Source organism: Triticum dicoccoides, chromosome 7B (genome assembly GCF_002162155.2).
Source record: "Triticum dicoccoides isolate Atlit2015 ecotype Zavitan chromosome 7B, WEW_v2.0, whole genome shotgun sequence".
Taxonomy (NCBI): Eukaryota; Viridiplantae; Streptophyta; class Magnoliopsida; order Poales; family Poaceae; genus Triticum; species Triticum dicoccoides.
This window is the reverse complement of record NC_041393.1, coordinates 457,412,987-457,440,233: the sequence shown is the minus strand read 5'-3', so window position 1 is coordinate 457,440,233 and position 27,247 is coordinate 457,412,987. Positions and strand designations below refer to the sequence as shown.

The 27,247-nt window shown below is 49.5% G+C and overlaps 1 protein-coding gene across 2 annotated transcripts; it reads right to left on the bottom strand.

Annotated features, from left to right (window-relative positions):
• Positions 1–24,478: 24,478 nt before the first annotated feature.
• On the bottom strand, positions 24,479–26,818 carry LOC119341594 (arogenate dehydrogenase 2, chloroplastic-like). Of its 2 annotated transcripts, none has more exons than XM_037613466.1 (7): positions 26,254–26,814; positions 25,984–26,152; positions 25,402–25,569; positions 25,253–25,335; positions 25,089–25,158; positions 24,902–24,976; positions 24,479–24,815 (listed from the first exon to the last, which is right to left on the bottom strand). In XM_037613466.1, the coding sequence occupies exons 1-7, from the start codon at positions 26,688–26,690 to the stop codon at positions 24,585–24,587; spliced, it is 1,233 nt and encodes a 410-aa protein (XP_037469363.1). In that variant the 5' UTR covers positions 26,691–26,814; the 3' UTR covers positions 24,479–24,584. The 2 variants fall into 2 exon arrangements, with proteins under 2 accessions (XP_037469363.1, XP_037469364.1); XM_037613467.1 differs by having other exon boundaries at positions 24,674–24,815; positions 24,897–24,976; positions 26,254–26,818.
• Between the last annotated feature and the right edge of the window lie 429 nt (positions 26,819–27,247).

Below are 27,247 nucleotides of genomic sequence, written 5' to 3'. Positions count from 1 at the left end.
ACATCATTGAAATGCCTGGAATAATCTAGGAAAAATGCGAGCATCAACAAATATGAGACTTTGACCTAGGTGGACTGGTTCCACCATAAGAAACCTAACCATCTTATCTACACTGATGCTGATGACAATATAATTAGTGATGACTAATGTTGTTTATCAAGTGAATCTCAGGACATTGCTCTCTCGGTGATTGTCAACAGACATGGTTGACCGCCTGTTTAAAAAGGGAAACGGCGTTGGTTTTTCGAAGACTCAAAGCTTTTCAGTTTTATTCGAATCATAGAATAGCCGCCACGGTGCCAATTTTCTTTGAGTGTAAAACCTTAGGCCAAACTTTGCATTTGACGAGACCCTCAGGTCCTCGGGAATCTAGGGACTGGGTGACCCGAGTGGGCCAAAACCTTCTAGACACCCTAGATCCCTGGGCTTTCGGACCTTCGGGGTCCCATCGCTCCACTTCGTCTGTCTCCTGGATGGACAGCGTCCGCAAGGTCATTGTCGGATTTCGGGTTTCGCAAACCCTTGAGAGGTTTGAACTCTGGGGTGTGTGCGGAGATCTCAACCTATCCAGCCTGCCTACTCGCGATTCTCAAAGCCTAGCGCGTCGAGCTCAAAGGGACAGAGAGACACAACAGTGTATCCTAGTTCAGGCCACCTTGCAGTGTAATACCCTACTCCAGCTTTGTGGTGGATTTCCTCGAGGGGTTGAGGATGAACTAGTACAGTGGATGAACAACCTCAGGAGGTGAGGTGTTCTTGAGCTCGGGTGAGCTGGTGAAGTGGTGAGAAAGGGATTGATCCCCCTCCTATGGTGGTGGCTAAGTCCTATTTTATAGTGGCCTTGGTCCTCTTCCCAAATGTTGGCGGGAAGGGATCCCACAACGGCCAGATTTGAAGGGGGACAAGAAGTACACCCTATCCTGACTAAAGTGGTCTTCGCCTGCAAAAGCCTCTGGTCGTGACGCTGCGGTGGGCTCGGCGATGACCTTCGTCCTGTCGTCCTGGCGGTCTTGGTCTTGTTGCACCAGAATGGAAATCTTTGGCGGATTCCACAGGACTCCGCGCCTGCTGCTTTCCTCCTTTGCACCAAAGGGGAAACTGGTACTCTGCGCTCGCTGGCGCCCGCCTAGCCTTGATCTTCATGGCTCACGTCAGCTGAGCCTCGTGAGGTGCATCTTGCATAGAAGTCTTCGCTTCTCAGGAGCCAACCTGAGGAGGCCGATCCCCTTGGAGGTCTTGGTGTCGTCCGCCTCGCGAGGCTTGGCCCCTTGCGAGGGTCTTGAGTTGTTGATGCTGAAGTTGGGTCGTACTAGGCCATCGATGGAGCCATGCAGTGGGCCGCAGGCAGGCAAGTCTGGGTACTCCCATATGTAGAACGCTAAAAGTAGCCCTCGGGCCCAAGGCGCGCTCGGACTAGGCTTCTAGGCAAAGTCAAGGGGCAAGTGCGGAGCGCCGCGGGCCCTAACTATCTGCGGCCTTGAACGACGCGTGGTGATTGATGGGACGTGGGCGTCTCCACTTCCCCATGCTGCCTTGAAATCCGCCGAGCCTGGCAGCCGCCCGTTGCCAGAGCAGCCCGTCCCCGTAGGTTGTCGCCCTTGGCCTTCGTTCCTTCTCTTCTCAGGCTTGTAGTCCTTCGCGTAGATCTGGTACCAGCACCGCTCCCCCTTCCTAGATTCTTCCATGGCTCCGTAGCAGAGGAACAAGAAGGGAAGTTCGCGCGCCTTGGCTGGACCCCGGTCGGCCTTGGAGCCGGCTCTTAAGCAGTCAACGGTGATCAATCGGGAGGGGCTGAACAAGGTCTGCCCCACTCTTGCAGCTGATTTCAACGAGTGGAAGGCGATGGCTGCCCGGCCCGCGTCTTGGCTCATAGATGATATGAGCGCCACTGCTATTTCCACGCTCTCTTCATGGGCCTGATTCCCCCTTTCTCTCCTTTCTTCAATGCCATAATCTCACACTACCAGATCCACCTGCTGCACCTGGATCCCCGCTCCATCATCCTCCTTCCTGTCTTCGCCTTCCTTTGCGAGGCCATGGTCGACATTGCTCCTTCTGTGGCCCTATTTCATCACTTCTTCTTGCTCCGTTTGGTCGACGCCCGCCAACGCTCGGGGTGCATGACCTTCGAAGCCGTTGCGGTGACTGCCGGCTCGGGATCGACTTCAAGCTATCGCCTGACGCAAAGGGGTTCCAGAAGCAGTGGCTGTTCGTAGATGCTGGTACGCGCAGCCCCCTGCTTCTGACCCCTCGGGTGCTTATGAAGCCCAGCTCTAGCTGGGGGCATGTGAAGGTTGTCGACCGTCGGCTTACCCGCGTCGGGAAGAGGCTGGACAAGTTGCGGACGCTGGGGGTGACAGCGCCAATGGTGGTGAAGGAATTCGTCCGGTGGCGCATCGCCCCGCTTCAGTGCCATTCCCGCCTGATGTGGACCTTCACTGGTGTCGAGGACTCCATGAGGCTCCAGGAGCCGATGCTGCCTTCCAAGACCCTGAGCAAGGTGCTTGAACTTCTGACGGGTGACTCCAAGCCCACCGATCTTCTAGGAAATGGTTGCCTCCTCTACCAATGCTCGAACAAGGTGGCCTTCATGGAACAGATGCCCCTCTTCGATGAGTTGGGGTTACTCCCGTCAGGCCTTGAGGGCCCCCGTGAGAATCCCATCCTCGTGGCTCCCTTGCTACTTGATCCTGCGGCGTGCACCCCAAGTGTGGAAACAGGGAGGTGCACACCACTAGCCGATGTCGAGGGGACCTCCGGAGGTCCTGCGCCACCAAGATCTCTAGAGGCTGAGACTCCTGAGATCCAGGAAAGGGCCACCACGGGGTCTGGCAACTCGATGCCCCGGAGGCTGAGGATCTTGAGGCTCGAGGTAGCGGTTTTGAGGTGGCTATTGATGGGGAGGCGCCTCCTGGTGCCCCTGAGGCTGCTGCTCAGGGAACTTTGCCGAGCGCTCCTGCTCCTGGGGATTGTCCCTCGAGGCCTAGCCGGCTTCGTCTGAACCTTGAAGCGCTCTGCAAGAGGAAGGGATCTCCGAGATGCAGTGGTGACGCCCGCCGACCGCTGAAGCTGAGGAAGTACATGGTTGTGGACGAGTAAGTACCTCATTTTGAGATTCCCTGCGCGCCTTGCTCTTTTTTGACTAGGGCCTCGCAGGGTCCCCGTGGCGGTGAAGCCCTAGGATAGGTGTCCTTCCGAGGATCCTGGTTCAATCCCGACGCACAGCCCCCCATGCCCGGGCTCCGCCCAGGGCACGGGGCCGACCCTGGCCACTGGGGCACCGCAAGGGGGCCCTGGACTCGAGCCTCCTACCTTCTTCTTTCGCACCCCGGCCTGTGGGGCGAGGGGTGCGCCGACGGCTCTCCCACTGATAGTTGCTAACAGTCGGGTGCCCCATGGGTCATCTTCGTCTTCAGGTTATGGAGCTGCGTCTGCCAGCCCCCGGCCGGAGGCAAGCGAGATGTCCGACGCCCCTTCAGCGGCTCCGAGGGCCGAAGAAAGGCTTGGCCACGCACTGGCTTTCACGCGTGGGCGCAGTGCTGTCCGCTTCGAGTTCTTCGGCGAGGCAATGCGCGTGATGATCCGGCTTGGTGGAGAGCTAGCTGACATCGACACCTGGCTCGAGGCAGAGGACCGCCGGTTGGCATGCGAATGGCACCAGCTGAAGGTCGCCATCAACCTTGGGCAGCTTCGGCTCGATCAGGCTGACGCGTGTGCGTCGGCCTCCCTTGCAACTTCTCGCGAGGCTTGCGCCCACGCCCTGGAGGAGGCCGAAGCTGCTAACCGTTGTACTTGTCTTCGAACGCCACCCTTGAGCAGGAGATCGAGGCATGGCGTGCCTTCCTGGCCGCGTCGCTGGGCAAAACTCTTCTCGTCGAGGCGGAGCTTCTAAGGCGGCAAGATAACCTGGCGCTGGAGGCTGTGGAGCATAGCCTGGCGTCAGAGCGGCTGGAGGTGAGGGAGTGCCAGGCGGCCGCGGCTGAGGACGCCGTCGCCGCCCGAGATGCTCGGGTCCAGCTGGAGGTTGAGGAGAAGGTGGCGAAGGTGCACACGGACCTGGCTGAAGTGCACCGCCCGAAGCTGGAGCTGCTCATAGCCGAGCTTGAGAGCAGGACCACCGCCCTGAAAGTGAAGCTGGAATATGCGGAACGCCGTGAGAATGCCGCCAAGGAGGTTCTGGTTTCTTCCGAATCCGCCTTGGCCTCTGCCCGCACCGAGTTATCCTCCCTTCAGCAGCAGATCAAGGATACCGCATTCCTTGCGGAGAGGACTGTGAACGAAGCGAACCATTGCCTGACGCTGCAACGCGGGCACGACTTGATGCTCCAGGATCTCCGAGCCAGGGCTAACTGAGCCTTGGGCACCATCTGCATCGAGAGCGCTCCTCATCTGCACGAGAACGACTATGCCAACCACCTCAACTTATTCACCAACATTATGACCCGCCTGGAGGATCGGGCCACGAGGGCTCGCAAGCTTGTTTGGGAGAGGAGCCCGGGCCTTCTTAGGCACGTGTTCTCGTGTGTCCGGATAATCTGTGCTGTGCTAGCCCCTGTGCCATGATTCCCACTTCGACCTCAATGCTGTGCTAGCCCCCGTGCCCGCGGCTACTCAGGACGGACTAGCCAGGTGGGTGGATGACCATGTGGACGCCCTGGTGGAAGAGTTTGCTCCTGAGGATGACACGGTCGTGATTGTTGCCGTAGCAGGTGGTGCAGGCAGGCGATGATGAAGAGAATGCCGCGATGACACGGGCAGTGCAAGCGGCATGGATGGAGGTGATGAAGAGGGCACACTCAGCTAGGCCCGCACTTCTTTTGCTTTAACCTGTATAACCAAAACTTGAATGCCTCCTCGTGAGAGCATTTTGAAAGGGGGGCCCTTGTGATGTATATGATTATGAAATGCTTTTGAAGTAGCGCCTGTGGTGCGACCCTATAGGTCTGCAGCCTCAGGCAGGGTGGTTGTTATGACTTATCTTTGGTTCCGCGGGTCTCCTGTGAGCCCTGATGTCGCAGCAACAATTGTCTTCTCGCGGTGAGTCTGCCATAGGCTCGCGAGGGTCTGGTCCTCCCGACGAGCCTGCTGACCTGTCCTGGAGTGCTTCGCGAGGGACTAACTGTCGGACCACGGCTAGGTACGCGCGGGGTGGCCGCATCCCTGGTCCCCGAGGGGAAGCCTTTGCATGCTCGGGGTCGGCCCGATCATGCTCGGCACGCGCGCACCGCACCCAGCCCCCGCTCGCGAGGCGCTCGGGGGAGGGGCAACAGGCACGAGCCCCACTAAAAAAACACAAAGCCAGAAAGCGAGAGAACGACGCAAGACAAGAAAACTTCCCCCCATTTTTCTTTTGGTAAACGCACAAGAGCCAAGTTCATTCCAAAAAGCCAGCGAATTGGGTACAAAAAGAGAGGCGAAAGCAAACAGCCACGTCCGGCGCCTAGCTAGTCTTCAGGTCTTCTCACCAGCCCGTGCTTCCACTAAGCGTGGGCATAGTCAATGGGGGACAGTGTCGACGGCCAGCACGGAGCATGGTGCTTCCACTTGGACATGGGCGGGAGCCCCCTTGAGGCCCCAGGGCGGTGCTCAGGAGACTCCGGTGCATGTACAGCCCCACTCATTATTACGTGAGAGTGTCATGAGTGGAGACTTTCATAGGCTGGAGCCCTGCTTCATGTCGCCCGATGCTACGTCTTGAGCTTGAGTTAGTTTTCCTTGAAGAGGAAAGGGTGATGCAGCAAAGTAGCGTAAGTATTTCCCTTAGTTTTTGAGAACCAAGGTATCAATCCAGTAGGAGGCTCCTCAAAAGTCCCACGCACCTACACAAACAAACAAGAACTCGCAACCAACACAATAAAGGGGTTGTCAATCCCTTCACAGCCACTTGCGAAAGTGAGATCTGATAGACATAACATGATAAGATAAATATTTTTGGTATTTTTATGATATAGATTGGAAAAGTAAAGATGCAAATAAAAGTAGATTGAAAGCTTATATGATAAAAGATAGACCCGGGGCCATAGATTTCACTAGTGGCTTCTCTCAAGATAGCATAAGTATTACGGTGGGTGAACAAATTACTGTCGAGCAATTGATGGAAAAGCGAATAACTATGAGATTATCTAGGCATGATCATGTATATAGGCATCACGTCCGCGACAAGTAGACCGACTCCTGCCTGCATCTACTACTATTGCTCCACACATCAACTGCTATCCAGCATGCATCTAGAGTATTTAGTTCATAAAGAATAGAGGAACGCATTAAGAAAGATGACATGATGTAGAGGGATAAACTCATGCAATATGATATAAACCCCATCTTTTAATCCTCGATGGCAACAATACAATATGTGCCTTGCTGCCCCTGCTGTCACTGGGAAAGGACACCGCAAGATTGAACCCAAAGCTAAGCACTTCTCCCATTGAAAGAAAGATCAATCTAGTAGGCCAAACCAAACTGATAATTCGAAGAGACTTGCAAAGATAACTTAATCACACATAAAAGAATTCAAAGGAGATTCAAATATTTCTCATAGATAAACTTGATCATAAACCCACAATTCATCGGATCTCGACAAACACACCGCAAAAAGAGTTACATCGAATAGATCTCCAAGAAGATCAAGGAGAACTTTGTATTGAGATTCGAAGAGAGAGAAGAAGCCATCTAGCTAATAACTATGGAACCGAAGGTCTGTGGTAATACTCACAACTCATCGGAAGGGCCTTGGAGATGATGTAGAGGCCCTCCGTGGTCGATTCCCCCTCCGACGAAGCGCCGACGAAGGCTCCAAGATGGGATCTCGCGGATACAGAAGGTTACGGCGGTGGAAATAGTTTTTCGTGGTGCTCCCCGATGGTTTCAGGGTACGTGGGTATATATAGGAGGAAGAAGTAGGTCAGTGGATGCTCGAGGGGCCCATGAGGGTGGGGGCGCGCCCACTTGTAGGGGGCGCACCGGGCACCCTCGTGGTCGCCTCCTTTATTGCTTGATGTCAACTCCGAGTCCCCTAGATCACGTTTGTTCCAAAAAGATCGCTCCCGAAGGTTTCATTCCGTTTGGACTTTGTTTGATATTCCTTTTCTTCGAAACACTGAAATAGGCAAAAAAACAACAATTCGGGTTGGGCCTCCGGTTAGTAGGTTAGTCCCAAAAATGATATAAAAGTGTAAAGTAAAGCCCACAAACATCCAAAATGGGTAATATAATAGCATGGAACAATAAAAAATTATAGATGCGTTGGAGACATATGAAGCATCCCCAAGCTTAATTCCCGCTTATCCTCGAGTAGGTAAATGGTAAAAACAGAATTTTTGATGTGGAATGCTACCTAGCATAATTCTCAATGTAATTTTCTTTATTGTGGCATGAATGTTCAGACCCAAATGATTCAAGATAAAAGCTTATAAAACATAAAAATAGTAATACTCTAAGCATACTAGCAAGTAATCATGTCTTATCAAAATAGCATAGCCAAAGAAAGCTTATCCCTACAAAATCATATAGTTAGGCCATGCTTCATTTTCATTACACAAAATGCTCCCATCATGCACAACCCCGCTTTCAACCAAGCAATTGGTTCATACTTTTTAACGCACTTCAGCTTTTTCAACTCTTACGCAATACATGAGCGCAAGCCATGGACATAGCATTATATGTGGTATATGGTGGTGGTTGTGAAGACAAAAAAGGGAGAAGATAATCTCACATCAACTAGGCGTATCAACGGGCCATGGAGATGCCCATTAATAGATATCAATGTGAGTGAGTAGGGATTGCCATGCAACGGATGCACTAGAGCTATAAATGTATGAAAGCTCAACAAAAGAAACTAAGTGGGTATGCATCCAACTTGCTTGCTCACGAAGACCTAGGGCATTTTGAGGAAGCCCATCACTAGAATAGGCAAGCCAAGTTCTATAATGAAAAATTCCCACTAGTATATGAAAGTGACAACATAGGAGACTCTCTATCATGAAGATCATGGTGCTATTTTGAAGCACAAGTGTGGAAAAGAGATAGTACCATTGTCCCTTCTCTCTCTTCTCTCATATTTTTTATTTGGTGGGATTCTTTGGCCTCTTTATTTATGGGCTTCTTTGGCCTCTTTTATTTTTATAAAGTCCGAACTCTCATCCCGACTTGTGGGGGAATCATCGTCTTCATCATCCTTTCCTCACTTGGGGCAATGCTCTAATAATGAAGATCATCACACTTTTATTGATTTACAACTCAAGAATTACAACTCAATACTTAGAACAAAATATGACTCTATATGAATGCCTCCGGCGGTGTACCGGAATATGCAATGAATCAAGAGTGACATGTATGAAAAATTATGAAGGTGGCCTTGCCACAAATACGATGCCAACTACATGATCATGCAAAGAGCAATATGGCAATGATGGAGCGTGTCATAATAAACGGAACGGTGGAAAGTTGCATGGCAATATATCTCGGAATGGCTATGGAAATGCCATAATAGGTAGGTATGGTGGCTGTTTTGAGGAAGGTAAATAATGGGTGCATGATACCGGCGAAAGTTGCGCGGAACAAGAGAGGCTAGCAAAGTGGAAGGGTGAGTATACGTATATCCATGGACTCACATTAGTCATAAAGAACTCATATACTTATTGCAAAAGTCTACTTGCCCTCAAAGCAAGGTACTACTACGCATGCTCCTAGGGGAAGGGTTGGTAGGAGTTAACCATCGCGCGATCCGGACCTCCACTCATAAGGAAGACAATTAAAAGAGCACCCCATGCAACAAATTTGTCACACAACTCTTACCATATATGCATGCTACAGGACTTGCCAACTTCAACACAAGTATTTATCAATTTCATAATTACCCAACTAGCATGACTCTAACAGTACCACCTTTATATCTCAAAACAATTATCAAGCATCAAATTGATCATAACGTTTAATGCACTTTCTATGATAGTTTTTATTATACCCAACTTCGGTGCTCATCATTCTAGGACCAAATTCATAACCATAGCAAATACCATGATGTAAAAGACTCTCAAAATAATATAAGTGAAGCATGAGAGATCAATAATTTCTTCAAAATTAAGCCACCGCCGTGCTCTAAAAGATATAAGTGAAGTACTAGAGCAAAAACTATCTAGCTCAAAAGATATAAGTGAAGCACATAGAGTGTTCTAATAAATTCTAATCAAGTGGGCTTCTCCTAAAAGGTGTGTACAGCAAGGATGATTGGGGTAATCTAAAAAGTAAATACTAATATCATACAAGACGCTCCAAGCAAAACACATATCATGTGCCGAATAAAAATATAGCTCCAAGTAAAGTTACCAACGAACGAAGACGAAAGAGGGGATGCCTTCCGGGGCGTCCCCAAGCTTAGGCTTTTGGTTATCCTTGAATATCTTGGGGTGCCATGGGCATCCCCAAGCTTAGGCTCTTGCCACTCCTTATTCCATAATCCATCAATCTTTACCCAAAACTTGAAAACTTCACAACACAAAACTCAACAGGAAATCTCATAAGCTCCGTTAGTGTAAGAAAGAGAAACCACCACATAAGGTACTGTAATGAACTCATTCTTTATTTATATTGGCGTTAAACCTACTGTATTCCAGCTTCTCTATGGTTCATACCCTACATACTAGCCATAGATACATCAAAATAAGCAAACAACACACGAAAAACAGAATCTGTCAAAAACAGAACAGTCTGTAGCAATCTGTATCTCTCGAATACTTCTGGAACTCTAAAAATCCTAACACCATAGGAAGTCCTGGGAAATTTGCCTATTGATCTATATCAAAAAGAATCAACGCAAAAGCATGTTTCTGTGAATTACTACAATTATTTTCGTGCGCGCAAAGTTTCTGTTTTTCAGCAAAATCAAATTAACTATCACCATAGGTTATCCTATAGGTTCTACTTGGCACAAACACTAATTAAAACATGAAAACACATCTAAACATAAGGTAGATGAAAAAATTATTGAATAACAGCAAGGAAAAATATTGGGTTATCTCCCAACAAGCGCTTTTCTTTAAAGCCTTTTAGCTAGGCATTGATAATTTTAATGATGCTCACATGAAAGACAAGAATTGAAGCGCAAAGAGAGCATCATGAAACACGTGACAAACACATCTAAGTCTAACATACTTCCTATGCATAGGCATATTATAAGCAAACAAATTTGCAAGGCAAACAAAAACTAGCATATGCAAGGAATAAGAAAGAGACGATAGCAGTCTCAACATGATGAGAGGTAATTTAGTAAGATAAAATTTTCTACGACCATAATTTCCTCTCTCATAATAATTACATGTAGGATCATAGGAAAATTCAACAAAATAGCTATCACATAACATATTCTTAACACGATCCACATGCATGCAAAGTTGACACTCTTCCAAGATAGTGGGATTAACACTAACTAAAGTCATGACCTCTCCAAACCCACTTTTATCAAAAATATTATAAGATTGAGCATACTCCAAATATGTGGGATCTAAAGTTGACACTCTTCCAAACCCACTTTCAATATTATTGCAAACACTATTATCAATCTCGTATTCATCATGGGGCTTAAATGAATTTTCAAGATAAGAAGAATCACCCCAATCATGAGCATTGCAACAAGTAATAGGCATAGGAAAACTAGCATCCCCAAGATTAGGGTTTTGCATATTATTAGCACAATGGACATGAAGAGAATTTATAGTAAAATCATTGCAAACATGCTTTTTATTCAAAGAGTTATTGTGAATCTCTTCATAAATTTCTTCATCATAATTTTCAGATTCACGAATTTCAAGCAAAGCTTCATAAAGATAATCTAGTGCACAAAACTCACTAAAATTGGTTCATCATAATTGGATCTATTAAAAAGATTATCAAGCGGATGAGGATCCATAGATCTTAGCTTCTCTGTTTAGCAATAAATAAACAACTATTCCAACTAAACGACCAAACGAGCCAAGTAAGACATCAAAGCAAATGAAAAGATGAACAGAAGAAGGGCGAATAAAACGGCAAGGGTGAAGTGGGGGAGAGGAAAACGAGAGGCAAATGGCAAATAATGTAATGCGAGGGAGATGAGTTTGTGATGGGAACTTGGTATGTCTTGACTTGAGCGAAGACCTCACCGGCAACGGCGCCAGAAATCCTTCTTGCTACGTCTTGAGCTTGCGTTGGTTTTCCTTGAAGAGGAAAGGGTGATGTAGCAAAGTAGCGTAAGTATTTCCCTCAGTTTTTGAGAACCAAGGTATCAATCCAGTAGGAGGCTCCTCAAAAGTCCCACGCACCTACACAAACAAACAAGAACTCGCAACCAACACAATAAAGGGGTTGTCAATCCCTTCACGGCCACTTGAGAAACTGAGATCTGATAGAGATAATATGATAAGATAAATATTTTTGGTATTTTTATGATATAGATTGGAAAAGTAAAGATGCAAATAAAAGTAGATTGAAATCTTATATGATAAAAGATAGACCCGGGGGCCATAGGTTTCACTAGTGGCTTCTCTCAAGATAGCATAAGTATTACGGTGGGTGAACAAATTACTGTCGAGCAATTGATAGAAAAGCGAATAATTATGAGATTATCTAGGCATGATCATGTATATAGGCATCACGTCCGCGACAAGTAGACCGACTCCTACCTGCATCTACTACTATTACTCCACACATTGACCGCTATCTAGCATGCATCTAGAGTATTAAGTTCATAAAGAACAGAGTAACGCATTAAGAAAGATGACATGATGTAGAGGGATAAACTCGTGCAATATGATATAAACCCCATATTTTTTATCCTCGATGGCAACAATACAATACGTGCCTTGTTGCCACTGCTGTCACTGGGAAAGGACACCGCAAGATTGAACCCAAAGCTAAGCACTTTTCCCATTGCAATAAAGATCAATCTAGTAGGCCAAACCAAACTGATAATTCGAAGAGAGTTGCAAAGATAACTTAATCACACATAAAAGAATCCAGAGGAGATTCAAATATTTCTCATAGATAAACTTGATCATAAACCCACAATTCATCGGATCTCAACAATCACACCGCAAAAAGAGTTACATCGAATAGATCTCCAAGAAGATCGAGGAGAACTTTGTATTGAGATTCAAACAGAGAGAAGAAGCCATCTAGCTAATAACTATGGACCCGAAGGTCTGTGGTAAACTACTCACAACTCATCGGAAGGGCCTTGGAGATGATGTAGAGGCCCTCCGTAGTCAATTCCCCCTTCGGCGGAGCGCCGTCGAATGCTCCAAGATGGGATCTCGCGGATATGAAAGGTTACGGCGGTGGAAATAGTTTTTCGTGGTGCTCCCCGATGGTTTCAGGGTACGTGGGTATATATAGGAGGAAGAAGTAGGTCGGTGGACGCTCATGTTGGAAATATGCCCTAGAGGCAATAATAAAAGCATTATTATTATATTTTATTGTTCATGATAATTGTCTTTTATTCATGCTATAATTGTATTATCCGGAAATCGTAATACACGTGTGAATACATAGACCACAACACGTCCCTAGTAAGCCTCTAGTTGACTAGCTCGTTGGTCAACAGATAGTCATGGTTTCCTGACTATGGACATTAGATGTCGTTGACAACAGGATCACATCATTAGGAGAATGATGTGATGGACAAGACCCAATCCTAAGCATAGCACAAGATCGTGTAGTTCGTTTTGCTAGAGCTTTTCCAATGTCAAGTATCTCTTCCTTAGACCATGAGATCGTGTAACTCCAGGATGCCGTAGGAGTGCTTTGGGTGTACCAAACGTCACAACGTAACTGGGTGACTATAAAGGTGCACTACAGGTATCTCCGAAAGTGTCTGTTGGGTTGACACGGATCGAGACTGGGATTTGTCACTCCGTATGACGGAGAGGTATCTCTGGGCCCACTCGGTAATGCACCATCATAATGAGCTCAAAGTGACCAAGTGTTTGGTCACGGTATCATGCATTACGGTACGAGTAAAGTGACTTGCCGGTAACGAGACTGAACGAGGTATTGGGATACCGACGATCGAGTCTCGGGCTTGTAACGTACCGATTGACAAAGGGAATAGTATACATGGTTGCTTGAATCCTCGACATCGTGGTTCATCCGATGACATCATTGAGGAGCATGTGGGAGCCAACATGGGTATCCAGATCCCGCTGTTGGTTATTGATCGGAGAGCCGTCTTGGTCATGTCTGCGTGTCTCCCAAACCCGTAGGGTCTACACACTTAAGGTTCGGTGACGCTAGGGTTATTAGGAAGACTTGTATGTGATTACCGAATGTTGTTCGGAGTCCCGGATGAGATCCCGGACGTCACGAAGAGTTCCGAAAGAGTCCGGAGGTAAAGATTTATATATGGGAAGTTGTCATGCCGACACCGGAAAGTTTCGGGGGCATATCGGTATTGTACCGGGGCCACAAGAAGGGTTCCGGGGGTCCACCGGGAGGGGCCACCCCTCTTGGTGGGCCACATGGGCCGCGTGGGGGCAGGGAACCAGCCCCTGGAGGGCTGGGAGCGCCCCCCCCCCTTGGGCCCATGCGCCTAGGGATGGGGGGGGACCCTAGAGGGGGCGCCCCCCTTTGCTTGGGGGGCAAGTCCCCCCTCCCTGGCCGCCCCCCCCCCTCTAGATCCCATCTAGAGGGGCCGCCCCCCCTTGCCCCTTCCCCTATAAATAGAGGGGTGAGGGGAGGGCTGCAAGACACAACCAAGGCGCAGCCCCTCCCCTCCCCAACACCTCTCCTCCTCCGTCACGAGCTTGGCGAAGCCCTGCCGGAGTGCTGCTTCTCCACCAACACCACGCCGTCGTGCTGCCGTTGGAGCTGTCTTCCTCAACCTCTCCTTCCTCCTTGCTGGATCAAGACGGAGGAGACGTCATCCGTACCGTACGTGTGTTGAACGCGGAGGTGCTGTCCGTTCGGCACTTGGTCATCGGTGATCTGAATCACGTCGAGTACGACTTCATCATCACCGTTCCCTCGAACGCTTCCGCACGCGATCTACAAGTGGTATGTAGATGCAAACTCACTCCCTTGACTCATTGCTTAGATGAACTCATAGATGGATCTTGGTGAAACCGTAGGAAAAATTTTAATTTTCTGCAACGTTCCCCAACAGTGGCATCATGAGCTAGGTCTATGCGTAGTTCTCTATTGCACGAGTAGAACACAATTTTGTTGTGGGCGTAGATCTTGTCAACTTGCTTGCCGCTACTAGTCTTATCTTGCTTCAGTGGTATTGTGGGATGAAGCGGCCCGGACCAACCTTACACGTACGCTTACGTGAGACCGGTTCCACCGACTGACATGCACTAGTTGCATAAGGTGGCTGGCGGGTGTCTATCTCTCCCACTTTAGTTGGAGCAGATTCGATGAAAAGGGTCCTTATGAAGGGTAATAGAAGTTGACAAAATCACGTTGTGGTTATTCGTAGGAAAGAAAACGTTCTTGCTAGAACCCAATTGCAGCCACGTAAAAGATGCAACAACAATTAGAGGACGTCTAACTTGTTTTTGCAGCAATTGTCATGTGATGTGATATGGCCAGAAGTTGTGATGAATGATGAATGATATATTGTGATGTATGAGATCATGTTCTTGTAATAGGAATCACGACTTGCATGTCGATGAGTATGACAACCGGCAGGAGCCATAGGAGTTGTCTTTATTTTTGTATGACCTGCGTGTCATTGAAAAACGCCATGTAAATTACTTTACTTTATTGCTAAATGCGTTAGCCATAGAAGTAGAAGTAGTCATTGGCGTGACAACTTCATGAAGACACGATGATGGAGATCATGGTGTCATGCCGGTGACAAGATGATCATGGAGCCCCGAAGATGGAGATCAATGGAGCTATATGATATTGGCCATATCATGTCACTACTATATAATTGCATGTGATGTTTATTATGTTTATGCATCTTGTTTACTTAGAACGACGATAGTAAATAAGATGATCCCTTACAACAATTTCAAGAAGTGTTCTCCCCTAACTGTGCATCGTTGCTAAAGTTCATCGTTTCGAAGCACCACGTGATGATCGGGTGTGATAGATCCTTACGTTCACATACAACGGGTGTAAGACAGTTTTACACATGCAAAACACTTAGGGTTAACTTGACGAGCCTATCATGTACAGACATGGCCTCGGAACACGGAGACCGAAAGGTCGAACACGAGTCGTATGGAAGATACGATCAACATGAAGATGTTCACCGACGATGACTAGTCCGTCTCACGTGATGATCGGACACGGCCTAGTCGACTCGGATCGTGTAACACTTAGATGACTAGAGGGATGTCTAATCTGAGTGGGAGTTCATTACAATAATTTGATTAAGATGAACTTAATTATCATGAACTTAGTCTAAAACCTTTGCAAATATGTCTTGTAGATCAAATGGCCAACGCTCATGTCAACATGAACTTCAACGCGTTCATAGAGAAAACCAAGCTGAAAGATGATGGCAGCAACTATACGGACTGGGTCCGGAACCTGAGGATCATCCTCATAGCTGCCAGGAAACAATATGTCCTAGAAGGACCGCTAGGTGACGCTCCCGTCCCAGAGAACCAAGACATTATGAATGCTTGGCAGTCTCGCGCTAATGATTACTCCCTCGTTCAGTGCGGCATGCTTTACAACTTAGAACCGGGGCTCCAAAAGCGTTTTGAGCAACACGGAGCATATGAGATGTTCGAGGAGCTGAAACTAGTTTTCCAAGCTCATGCCCGGGTCGAGAGATATGAAGTCTCCGACAAATTCTATAGTTGTAAGCTGGAGGAAAATAGTTCTGTCAGTGAGCATATACTCAAAATGTCTGGGTTGCACAACCGCCTGTCCCAGCTGGACATTAACCTCCCGGATGAGGCGGTCATTAACAGAATCCTTCAGTCGCTCCCACAAAGCTACAAGAGCTTTGTGATGAACTACAATATGCAGGGGATGGTGAAGACCATTCCTGAAGTATTTTCAATGCTGAAGTCAGCAGAGGTTGAGATCAAGAAAGAACATCAAGTGTTGATGGTCAATAAGACCACTAAGTTCAAGAAGGGCAAGGGCAAGAAGAACTTCAAGAAGGACGGCAAGGAGGTTGCCGCGCCCGGTAAGCCAGTTACCGGGAAGAAGTCAAGGAATGGACCCAAGCCTGAAACTGAGTGCTTTTGTTGCAAGGGGAAGGGTCACTGGAAGCGGAACTGCCCCAAATACTTAGCGGATAAGAAGGCCGGCAACACTAAAGGTATATTTGATATACATGTAATTGATGTGTACCTTACCAGTACTCATAGTAACTCCTGGGTATTTGATACCGGTGCCGTTGCTCATATTTGTAACTCGCAGCAGGAGCTGCGGAATAAGCGGAGACTGGCGAAGGACGAGGTGACGATGCGCGTCGGGAATGGTTCCAAGGTCGATGTGATCACCGTCGGCACGCTACCTCTACATTTACCTACGGGATTAGTTATGAACCTCAATAATTGTTATTTAGTGCCAAGTTTGAGCATGAACATTGTATCTGGATCTCGTTTGATACGAGATGGCTACTCATTTAAATCCGAGAATAATGGTTGTTCTATTTATATGAGAGATATGTTTTATGGTCATGCCCCTATGGTCAATGGTTTATTCTTAATGAATCTCGAGCGTAATGTTACACATATTCATAGCGTGAATACCAAAAGATGTAAAGTTGATAACGATAGTCCCACATACTTGTGGCACTGCCGCCTTGGTCACATTGGTGTCAAGCGCATGAAGAAGCTCCATGCTGATGGACTTTTAGAGTCTCTCGATTATGAATCATTTGACACATGCGAACCATGCCTCATGGGCAAAATGACCAAGACCCCGTTCTCCGGAACAATGGAGCAAGCAACCAACTTGTTGGAAATCATACATACCGATGTGTGTGGTCCAATGAGCGTTGAGGCTTGCGGAGGATATCGTTATGTTCTCATCTCACTGATGACTTGAGTAGATATGGGTATGTCTACTTGATGAAACACAAGTCTGAGACCTTTGAAAACTTCAAGGAATTTCAGAATGAAGTAGAGAATCAACATGACCGAAAGATAAAATTCTTACGATCGGATCGTGGAGGAGAATATTTAAGTCACGAATTTGGTACACACTTAAGAAAATGTGGAATCGTTTCACAACTCACGCCGCCTGGAACACCTCAGCGTAACGGTGTGTCCGAATGTTGTAATCACACTCTATTGGATATGGTGCGATCTATGATGTCTCTTACCGATTTACCGCTATCATTTTGGGGATACGCTCTAGAGACAGCTACATTCACTTTAAATAGGGCACCGTCTAAATCCGTTGAGATGACACCGTATGAATTATGGTTTGGGAAGAAACCTAAGCTGTCGTTTCTAAAAGTTTGGGGATGCGATGCTTATGTCAAGAAACTTCAACCTAAAAAGCTCGAACCCAAGTCGGAAAAATGCGTCTTCATAGGATACCCTAAGGAAACCATTGGGTATACCTTCTACTTAAGATCCGAGGGCAAGATCTTTGTTGCCAAGAACGGATCCTTTCTGGAAAAAGAGTTTCTCTCGAAAGAAGTAAGTGGGAGGAAAGTAGAACTCGATGAAGTACTACCTCTTGAACGGAATAGTAGTGCAGCTCAGGAAAATGTTCCTGTGATGCCTACACCGACTGAAGAGGAAAATAATGATGATGATCAAGGTACTTCGGATCAAGTTGCTACTGAACTTCGTAGGTCCACAAGGACACGTTCCGCACCAGAGTGGTATGGCAACCCTGTCCTGGAAATCATGTTGTTAGACAACGGTGAACCTTCGAACTATGAAGAAGCGATGGCGGGCCCAGATTCCAACAAATGGCTTGAAGCCATGAAATCCGAGATAGAATCCATGTATGAAAACAAAGTATGGACTTTGACAGACTTGCCCGATGATCGGCGAGCGATAGAAAACAAATGGATCTTTAAGAAGAAGACGGACGCGGATGGTAATGTTACCGTCTATAAAGCTCGACTTGTCGCTAAGGGTTATCGACAAGTTCAAGGGATTGACTACGATGAGACTTTCTCTCCCGTAGCGAAGCTAAAGTCCGTCCGAATCATGTTAGCAATTGCCGCATACTATGATTATGAGATATGGCAGATGGACGTCAAAACGGCATTCCTTAACAGACATCTTAAGGAAGAACTGTATATGATGCAGCCGGAGGGTTTTGTCGATCCTAAGAATGTTAACAAAGTATGCAAGCTCCAGCGATCTATTTATGGGCTGGTGCAAGCATCTCGAAGTTGGAACATTCGCTTTAATGAGATGATCAAAGCGTTTGGGTTTATGCAGATTTATGGAGAAGCCTGTGTTTACAAGAAAGTGAGTGGGAGCTCTGTAGCATTTCTCATATTATATGTAGATGACATACTTTTGATGGGAAATGATATAGAACTTTTGGACAGCATTAAGGCCTACTTGAATAAGTGTTTTCAGTGAAGGACCTTGGAGAAGCTGCTTATATATTAGGCATCAAGATCTATAGAGATAGATCGAGACGCCTCATAGGTCTTTCACAAAGCACATACCTTGATAAGATTTTGAAGAAGTTCAAAATGGATCAGTCCAAGAAGGGGTTCTTGCCTGTATTGCAAGGTGTGAGATTGAGCTCGGCTCAATGCCCGACCACGGCAAAAGATAAAGAAGAGATGAGTGTCATCCCCTATGCTTCAGCCATAGGATCTATTATGTATGCCATGCTGTGTACCAGACCTGATGTAAACCTTGCCGTAAGTTTGGTAGGTAGGTACCAAAGTAATCCCGGCAAGGAACACTGGACAGCGGTCAAGAATATCCTGAAGTACCTGAAAAGGACGAAGGACATGTTTCTCGTTTATGGAGGTGACGAAGAGCTCGTCGTAAAGGGTTACGTCGACGCTAGCTTCGACACAGATCTGGATGACTCTAAGTCACAAACCGGATACGTGTATATGTTGAATGGTGGAGCAGTAAGCTGGTGCAGCTGCAAGCAGAGCGTCGTGGCGGGATCTACATGTGAAGCGAAGTACATGGCAGCCTCGGAGGCAGCGCATGAAGCAATTTGGGTGAAGGAATTCATCACCGACCTAGGAGTCATACCCAATGCGTCGGGGCCGATCAAACTCTTCTGTGACAACACTAGAGCTATTGCCCTTGCCAAGGAGCCCAGGTTTCACAAGAAGACCAGGCACATCAAGCATCGTTTCAACTCCATCCGTGCAAATGTTCAAGATGGAGACATAGATATTTGCAAAGTACATACGGATCTGAATGTAGCAGATCCGCTGACTAAACCTCTCTCGCGAGCAAAACATGATCAACACCAGAACTCTATGGGTGTTCGATTCATCACAATGTAACTAGATTATTGACTCTAGTGCAAGTGGGAGACTGTTGGAAATATGCCCTAGAGGCAATAATAAAAGCATTATTATTATATTTCCTTGTTCATGATAATTGTCTTTTATTCATGCTATAATTGTATTATCCGGAAATCGTAATACACGTGTGAATACATAGACCACAATACGTCCCTAGTAAGCCTCTAGTTGACTAGCTCGTTGGTCAACAGATAGTCATGGTTTCCTGACTATGGACATTAGATATCGTTGACAACGGGGTCACATCATTAGGAGAATGATGTGATGGACAAGACCCAATCCTAAGCATAGCACAAGATCGTGTAGTTCGTTTTGCTAGAGCTTTTCCAATGTCAAGTATCTCTTCCGTAGACCATGAGATCGTGTAACTCCCGGATACCGTAGGAGTGCTTTGGGTGTACCAAACGTCACAACGTAACTGGGTAACTATAAAGGTGCACTACAGGTATCTCCGAAAGTGTCTGTTGGGTTGACACGGATCGAGACTGGGATTTTTCACTCCGTATGACGGAGAGGTATCTCTGGGCCCACTCGGTAATGCATCATCATAATGAGCTCAAAGTGACCAAGTGTTTGGTCACGGTATCATGCATTACGGTACGAGTAAAGTGACTTGCCGGTAACGAGACTGAACGAGGTATTGGGATACCGACGATCGAGTCTCGGGCTTGTAACGTACCGATTGACAAAGGGAATAGTATACAGGGTTGCTTGAATCCTCGACATCGTGGTTCATCCGATGACATCATCGAGGAGCATGTGGGAGCCAACATGGGTATCAAGATCCCGCTGTTGGTTATTGACCGGAGAGCCGTCTTGGTCATGTCTGCGTGTCTCCCGAACCCGTAGGGTCTACACACTTAAGGTTCGGTGACACTAGGGTTATTAGGAAGACTTGTATGTGATTACCGAATGTTGTTCGGAGTCCCGGATGAGATCCCGGACGTCACAAGGAGTTCTGGAAGAGTCGGAGGTAAAGATTTATATATGGGAAGTTGTCATGCGGACACCGGAAAGTTTCGGGGGCATATCGATATTGTACCGGGGCCACCGGAAGGGTTCCGGGGGTCCACCGGGAGAGGCCACCCCTCTTGGTGGGCCACATGGGCCGCGTGGGGGCAGGGAACCAGCCCCTGGAAGGCTGGGCCCCCCCCCTTGGGCCCATGCACCTAGGGTTGGGGGGGAACCCTAGAGGGGGCGCCCCCCTTTGCTTGGGGGGCAAGTCCCCCCTCCCTGGTCGCCGCCCCCCCTCTAGATCCCATCTAGAGGGGCCGGCCCCCCTTGCCCCTTCCCCTATAAATAGAGGGGTGAGGGGAGGGCTGCAAGACACAACCAAGGCGCAGCCCCTCCCCTCCCCAACACCTCTCCTCCTCCGTCACGAGCTTGGCGAAGCCCTGCCGGAGTGCTGCTTCTCCACCAACACCACGCCGTCGTGCTGCCGTTGGAGCTGTCTTCCTCAACCTCTCCTTCCTCCTTGCTGGATCAAGACGGAGGAGACGTCGTCCGTACTGTACGTGTGTTGAACGCGGAGGTGCTGTCCGTTCGGCACTTGGTCATCGGTGATCTGAATCACGTCGAGTACGACTTCATCATCACCGTTCCCTCGAACGCTTCCGCACGCGATCTACAAGTGGTATGTAGATGCAAACTCACTCCCTTGACTCGTTGCTTAGATGAACTCATAGATGGATCTTGGTGAAACCGTAGGAAAAAATTTAATTTTCTGCAACGTTCCCCAACAGCTCAGGGGCCCACGAGGGTGGGGGGCGCGCCCACCTGTAGGGGGCGCGCCGGGCACCCTCGTGGATGCCTCCTCTGTTGCTTGACGTTCACTCCAAGTCCCCTGGATCACATTTGTTCCAAAAAGATCGCTCCCGAAGGTTTCATTCCGTTTGGACTCCGTTTGATATTCCTTTTCTTCGAAACACTGAAATAGGCAAAAAAAAGCAATTCGGGTTGGGCCTCCGGTTAGTAGGTTAGTCCCAAAACTGATATAAAAGTGTAAAGTAAAGCTCATAAACATCCAAAACGGGTAATATAATAGCATGGAACAATCAAAAATTATAGATACGTTGGAGACGTATCACCCGACGAGGACCCCGCCCTGTGCCGCCCCCGACCACCGTTGGGGCGTCCGGGAACCAGGACAAGACCAATGGGCAAGGGGGACACTGGCGGCACCCTCGGCGAGCGTAGGCCCTCCACCGGGGGGAAGGGCTCACCGGCACCTTCCCTGGCGGGGGACCTACCTCCGAGCAGCGTCTTGCTCCACGCAGCACGGGGAGGCCGTGGCCCCGGGCTCCCCCCATGCCGCTCCCAAGGCCCTTCGTGCTCCTGCGGCTAGGCCGCCGCCCTGGGAGCCCTGGCGGTGGCTGCGTCCTGGTTCACCTGTGATCCATGGTTAGCGCAAGCGTACTCCTGAGGTGTTAGCTGTACCCAGTGGTTGTTGCTGTCGAAGGCGTTGGTGGAGCCCTGCGGCGGCTCGCAAAGAGCCTCGGCTTCGGGTACCTCCAGCGCCCAGCCTGGCGTGGGGATCGGCTGGGGCCTTCTCCCAGCGCATACCTCAGGTCCACTGCGACGGGCACGTAGGCTTCCGGGCTAGACGCACCTGAGTCGTTGCCCGGTTGCCTCGTGCTTCCACCCTCCCCCCTCCCGTGGTCGTCATCAGGTCCTGGTGACCGAGGGCCGGTGCCCCAGTGCGGCCCCAGGGGAGGTTGCTTAGCGTCGCCCCGCCCCGAGGTGGCGCTGTCCATGGGTGGGGGCGCGCGGGTGTGGCGAGGGTGAGCGCGCGCCCCCGCCACGGCTTGCGACGTGGGCATGGTGCAGAATGGTGTTGCGCCCCTACATGCTGCATCCAGCAACTCGACAACTCACTCCAGTAGGGCTCGCGGCCGCTTTCCGCCAGCCTACACCTCAGCAGTTCTTGAGCCACGATGACCGCGGCCCGCATGTTCGCCTTCTCCCGGCGAGTGTGTGGAGCTGTTGCCGTGGCGTAGCTTGAAGGCCGTGCGGCGGCGCGGTTAAGACACGGCGCAAGAGGAGAGGGGTGTGGCCCGCGCCTCCCGCGGCCGCCGGCACCAGGAGGAGCGCGGGCCGCGAGCAGCGCGGAGTGGAGGTCTTCCTTGTCGGCAGGTGCTGTCGAAGAAGCCTGGACAACCAAATGCTCAACGTGGGCCCTCGGGGCGTCGGCCATGGTGTTGGTGGAATGGCGGAGGACCGGTCGATGGAAGAGAAGATCCAACGCACCCCTACCTGGTGCGCCAAATGTCGGATTTCGGGTTCCACAAACCCTTGAGAGGTTCGAACACTGTGGTGCGTGTGGAGATCTCAACCTACCCAGCCTGCCTACTCACGATTTTCAAAGCCTAGCGCGTCGAGCTCAAAGGGACAGAGAGACACAGCAGTTTATCCTGATTCGGGACACCTTGCGATGTAATACCCTACTCCAGCTTTGTGGTGGATTGCCTCGAGGGGCTGAGGATGAACTAGTCTAGTGGATGAACAACCTCAGGAGGTGAGGTGTTCCTGAGCTCGGGTGAGCTAGTGAAGTGGTGAGAAAGGGATTGATCCCCCTCCTATGGTGGTGGCTAAGTCCTATTTATGATGGCCTTGGTCCTCTTCCCAAATGTTGGCGGGAAGGGATCCCACAACGGCCAGATTTGAAGGGGGACAAGAAGTACACCATATCCTGACTAAAGTGGTTTTCGCCTGCAAAAGCCTCTGGTCGTGACGCTGCGGTGGGCTCGGCGATGACCTCCGTCCTAGCGGCCTTGGTTTTGTTGCACCAGAATGGAAACCTTTGGCTGATTCCCTGGGACTCCGCGCCTGCTGCTTGCCTCCTTTGCACCAGAGGGGAAACTGGTACTCTGCGCCCGCTGGCGCCCGCCTGGCCTTGATCGTCATGGCTCACGTCAGCTAAGCCTCGTGAGGTACACCTTGCATAGAAGTCTCCGCTCCTCGGGAGCCAGCCTGAGGAGGCCGATCCCCTTGGAGGTCTTGGCGTCGTCCGCCTCGCGAGGCTTGGCCCCTCGCGAGGGTCTTGAGTTGTTGATGTTGAAGCTGGGCTGTACTAGGCCGTCGATGGAGCCACGCAGTGGGCTACAGGCAGGCAAGTCTGGGTAGCCCCATATCCAGAACGCCGACAATCATTAAACCCCCGTGTCCTAGGAGTGGAGATTTTCCCTCTGCACATAATGGGTTGCCGGGGTCTCAACCCCTGGATCCCTAGAGTAGTGTGTATGTTGGCGCTCGGGTTAGTCCGGGTACCGGGCCCTTTACCGTGGGTCCCTGGAGTCCTTTCGGGGCAATGATCACTTTGGCCAAGAAGGGTATAAATACCCATCCCCTTCTTCTTCTTCCTTCTCAATCATCATGGACGACGACGAGCTCGACATTAGACCCGCACCTATTGTGCAGCGTCATGGGTGTGTTTTTCCGGGTTTACTTTAGGGAGTCGTCTTGTTTGGTTTGAACCAGCGAGGCGGCGACGTTGTCCCAGTTTTGGAATAGTGTTCTCCCAGTCCTGTCCCGTTTCGTTGGCGTGTTTATCGCTAGCGGAGGGCGTGTAGACTCGTGCTCAGTCCTGTCCCGTTTCGTTGGCGTGTTTATCGCTAGCGGAGGGCGTGTAGACTCGTGTCTCCGACAGGTCTTCCGTAATCCGACCGGTTTTAGCTTTTTGGTGGATCTGGCTGGATTCAGCCATCTTTCATGGTCTTCGGAGTTTCTACAATCTATTATTGACGTTTTGCCTCCAGGACGACGATTTGCTTCGCAGATTGTGACCCCAACATCTTTTAGTCTATATCGACGATTTTCCAACCGCTGCTTCTACATGCTCCTGGGTTTTAAGTAGTTTGCTCTGTCAAGGCAGAGACGGGTCCATGGACGGCATCAAGCTACGGCGTACCGTCGGGGGATGTAGGAGGAAGAAGACTTCGGCACATTGAATGATCTTCTTCGGCACATTGAATGTAATTTTATTTTTCTATCAACCGCAAAAAAAACATTTTTCTGTGTGGTTTCGTTTGTAAGGGCATGTGATATTTAATATATAGCCTTGGGCCGTTTTGCAAAATAAATAAATAAAAAGCTTGGTCAATATTACATGCATAGAGCCCTAATCGCAGATGCTTGATTAACAATGTTACAACGGCGAGAAAGATACAGAGATTCAACATTTTGCGGTGCTGAAAGCCACCGTGGAAAACGTATGACAAGGGGAGGGGGATAGGGGCTTCATCTCTTCTGTGTTCGTAGCAGGACTGTCCCTGCCTTCACTCGATCCCGACGAAGGGGCTCCGGGCATGGGGACCCTCTCTACGATCTGCTTTCGCAGTACACCATGCAGCCTGCCGTATAGCATCTGCTTCACATCATCAAACGCCCTGTCTAGTTTGTCCATCTGCACATGACATTTTCAAATTCAGAACGATATTTTAACATATAATTTCAGAAAAAGCAACGGTCCGTCGTATCAGTGAACCTTGCCTGCTCTGTTGCATTCACGTTGTACATGAAGAGTCCGTAGTATAGATCGAAACTGTCACTCAATGTGTTCTCCGTCTGCAACGAGATGCCGGTGAAAATGCCACAGATATGATCAGTTAACAACAGGCTCTCAAAGAACCAAAAAGGTATGTATCATTTTTCTTGTATTCGAGTCCGCACTGCTTACAAGCTGCATGAGGGTCTCGTAACCCTTGGTGTTGATTGGTGTGGACTGGAGGTTTAGCTGCGCCAAAACCCTGCATCACTCGCACAACAATGAACAGTTGACACTGTCTCTACCAAACATAATCGGCTGGTAAGACTGTCTCAGGTAGATAATCTGTTGCCCACCTCCCAATGGTATGCGTGATGAACTGGCTTCCCGCAGCATGGCGGTCATGCTCTGCGCATGTCATCTCCACCATCCGACACCCCTACAAGCAACAGTTAGGAACTTAGGATTGCATGCTGCATAGCGAAGAAGAGATCAAAATCCCGACCTCCCGCTCAAAGATGCTCAAGAACTGGTCGCACTTGGCCTTCTGGTCTCCTTCATCCGAAAGGCGAACCTTGTCGTAGACGAAGGGGAGCTTGCTCCAGCCGTGCTTCCCGCTCTCCGGCCCGAACATGGGGTGTGTGCAAACGATGCCGAACTCCGGCGGTAGGATCTGACAGTGTGGCACCAAACAATCATGGAGTTATGCTACGGAAATGTTAAAAATCTGACAGCAGATTTTAATCATGGCAAGTCTGACGTCCGGGATGACAAATTATGTTATCGCGAGCATGGCAATTTCCAGGAAACCTGACATCATGTTAATTTGTAGCGAAATCCTTCAAGTAATTCAGCTGCACTGGTAGTTCGTACTGTCGTCATGAGCACCGGGCAAGGGACGGTTCAGCAACTCAATGCTGGTCCCTTATGTTTGGTAGGACTCCAGAATTGCATTAACTCAACGTCACTACTAAAAATGCGGCACAAAAAACGTAAAACGGTGCTCCTTTGAGAAGAAACGGCATTGGTACTAGTGTGATCATCAATGGTAAGTACGGCTTGGGTTGAAGATTTGTAGGTGTACTACCTCGAGAAGGAGGTTGCGGGGGAACTGCTTGACGGAGAGCACGTCGGCGACGATGGTGTCGGGGCGGAGCTTGGCGAGGGGAATGGCGCGGACGACGGACTCCGTGGAGAGGATGGAGCTGCAAACCAGCAGCACGTCCGGCTGCTCCTCGCACAGCGCCTCCAAGCTTCTGTTGTTGTCAGCATTTCACAGCATGATCATCCCCTTGCAGTTGCATTCCGACCGATGAATCGAATAAAGATAGGTTCATGGATTGGCATGGTTGGTCACCTGAAGAAGCGAATCCCGTGGGCGGAGCAGTAGTCGGAGTAGTCGGATCTGGAGGTGGCCAGCACGGCGTGGCCCTGCCGCTGGATGCCCCTGGCGATGAACTGGCCGAAGTTGCCGAACCCGATGATCCCCACGCGCAGCGCCGCGGGATCTTGCGCCTCCGTCGAGGATACCGACGGCGACGGCGACGACGACGGCTCCTCGTAGGCGCCGCGGCAGGGGGAGGCGAGCTGCTGCTCCTGCTCTCGTTGCTCCTGCTCGGTGGAGGTCGTGGCGTCTTCCGGGGGTTTGGGGGTCGCGGCGGCCGGTCTGATCGGCCGAAGGACAGCGAGGGCGCAAAAGTCGGGGCTGAAGGGGCGCAGCAAGCTCGGCGGCGGCGTGGGCGAGGCGGCGGCGGGGGAGCCGTGGCAGGCGAAGTGGCGAAGGGAGGAAGCCATGATCGACCGGCTGTTTACGAAGTGACCGTGACGTGTATCCGTTCTTTAAGGTTAGGTGATCTGACGAATTATGTCTGGAGTGGAGATCGGTCGGAGCTGGGTGTGGTGGGTGGATGGAATTCAGCGCGGAGGCCGGAGGGTGGTGGGGGTGGTGGTGGTGCGGCCGTGGGAGTCGGCCGTGGAGGTGATTCTCGCGCCCTCGCCAATCGTGTAGTACGTGTCGACTCTGTTGCAGAGAGGCAGCTGGTGACTCAAAGTCCAAGGGGAGGCAACTCTGGTCGACGACGGATGGATCGGGAAAGTTGCGTACTTCCGGAAAGAAAGATCGCTCGGTCAGAAGCAAATCACGAGGGCATATGGTGTGGATTTGTTGAGGGAAAATGGCGATATCCGCGAGATCCGATGCGCGTAGCAGTAGAGCACGTGGAGGCGGAAAAGAATTTCTATAAAACCAGGTCCATCGAGGCTGGTCTCACCTGCTTTATATGAGACCTGGTCTCATATATTTTTTTTTTCATGGGGACAGCGGCATAATCTCGATAGCCAGCAGTAAGAGC